The sequence below is a fragment of the Cariama cristata genome, unplaced genomic scaffold (genome assembly GCF_000690535.1).
Source record: "Cariama cristata isolate BGI_N322 unplaced genomic scaffold, ASM69053v1 scaffold28004, whole genome shotgun sequence".
Lineage (NCBI taxonomy): Eukaryota > Metazoa > Chordata > Aves > Cariamiformes > Cariamidae > Cariama > Cariama cristata.
Genome location: NW_009611664.1, coordinates 348 through 2105, shown reverse-complemented (window position 1 = coordinate 2105; position 1758 = coordinate 348). Strand labels below are relative to the sequence as shown.

The window sequence follows — 1758 nt, the reverse complement described above, 5'->3', positions numbered from 1 at the left end:
GAGAGTCGACAGCGCTGATAAGCCATCTCTCATCTGCTCCTCGCTGCGCAGACACTTGGTCAAACAAAAGGGCTGGGTAAACATTTGGAAAGCAAACACCCGTAAAGGCAGATTCCCAAGGACTCCCCTGTCACCGTGGTGTCACCGCTCCGGCTCCTCGCTCCGAACCTGCCCCAGTGCCAGTGTTAAGGTGGCGCGTGGCTTTGCTCTGCTCTCAAATGCTCTCTGGGGTGAGGGTGGGCATCTCGTCCCTCTTCCTTCTGCTATGGGAAGAAACAGGCCTGAGCGTAGTTTTTTATTGAGGGGTGACGGGCAGCAGGTGCCCCATGCCACCTCCCTCCCCACCTCTCCCAAGACCAGCAGTGTGACGGGGACATCTCCAAAAACCTCTGCCAGGCACACGAGGGGCCCAGCATCGGCTCCATCCCCAGGTTCAGTCTGGTTCCCGCACATCGCTGTTGAGTGGAATGGAAGGACTCTCCATGCCCAGGGAGGGCCAAATGTCCCTTCTCTTTCGTGACCTGTCAGCCTCTGCGTGTCCCCATGAGTGCCCCAGGATGGGATGCCAGCCTGCCTCTCCAAAATGGCTTTCTCGGCATCCTTCCCATCCCCACGGGTGCCTGGTGGCTGTCCTGCCCTCGGCACCAGCACCTTCCTCCCATGGCATCCCAGGGCAGGGCTAGGACAAGCCCCATGGCCACTGGCCCTCAGCCCTGTGGTCTCTGCCCCTGCCGAAGCTGGGCAGGGGCAGGTCAGGTTTGGGGACCTGGGGGTGCCAGGGTGCCCACATGGAGCCCAGAGGGGCTGCAGCTTGTGGAGACCAGGGATGAGGTTACTGGAACCCTCTTTGACCCCTCAGCACCCGCCTCAGCTCCGTGCTGTCCCTATGTCCCTGGCAGAGTGGCTGCCACCTGTGACGTTGTCCATGGAGGGGGATACCAGGGCCAGCTCACACGTGGGCACGGGCTGGAGGCGCTGGGCTCGTCCCCGGCGCAGCCGTCCCCGGTACTTGTCCCCAGCCATGAAGTACAAGATGGGGTCGAGGCAGCTGTTGATGCTGGCCAGGGGTCGAGTGATCTTGTAGGTGAAGTTGATGATGTTGAGGGTCCGGCAATCAGCTTGGAAGTAGCGGGAGGTGTAGTAGATGGTCCGGGTGATGTGGAAGGGCACGAAGCAGATGGCAAAGACGGTGAGTACGATGATGATCATCTTGATGGAGCGCTTCTTGTAGGAGGGCATTCGGGGGCCAGGGCTGGAGAAGCTGGACTTGCCGAGTCTCTTGGCCATCAGGCAGTAGCAGAGGACGATCACCAGGAAGGGGACCCCGAAGAGGAGGGCCATGACAGAGGAGCTGTAGTGCACGTAACGGTCGAACTCCTCGGGCTTGGTGGTGTCGTGGCACAGGGTGCTGTTGCCCTTGGAGCTGGTGGTGACAAAGATGAGGTTGGGGATGAGGCAGATGGTGACGACAAGCCAGGCACCCACGCAAATGATGCGGGCGTGCTTGGTCTTCACCCACTTCAGGGAGCGGATGGGGTGGCAGATGCCCACGTAGCGGTGGATGCTGATACACGTCAGGAAGAGGATGCTGCTGTAGAGGTTAGCGTAGAAGAGGAAGCGCACGATCTTGCAGAGGCATTTCCCGAAGGGCCAGTTATTGCGGTCGGCGTAATAGTAGACCAGAGTGGGGAGGGAGAGGACGTAGAGCGTGTCAGAGATGGCCAGGTTGACCATGTAGGTGGTGGTGGCATTCCAGGG

The 1758-nt window shown here is 60.3% G+C and overlaps 1 protein-coding gene across 1 annotated transcript in view; it reads right to left on the bottom strand.

Moving 5' to 3' along the window:
* Positions 1 to 855: 855 nt before the first annotated feature.
* The window catches only part of LOC104160257 (P2Y purinoceptor 4-like), a 1126-nt gene continuing 223 nt past the window's right edge, over positions 856 to 1758 (bottom strand). The window contains 1 exon segment of the mRNA XM_009698346.1: positions 856 to 1758. This exon segment is cut by the window's right edge and continues 27 nt beyond it. Within this exon segment, the coding sequence (XP_009696648.1) occupies positions 856 to 1758 (903 nt within the window).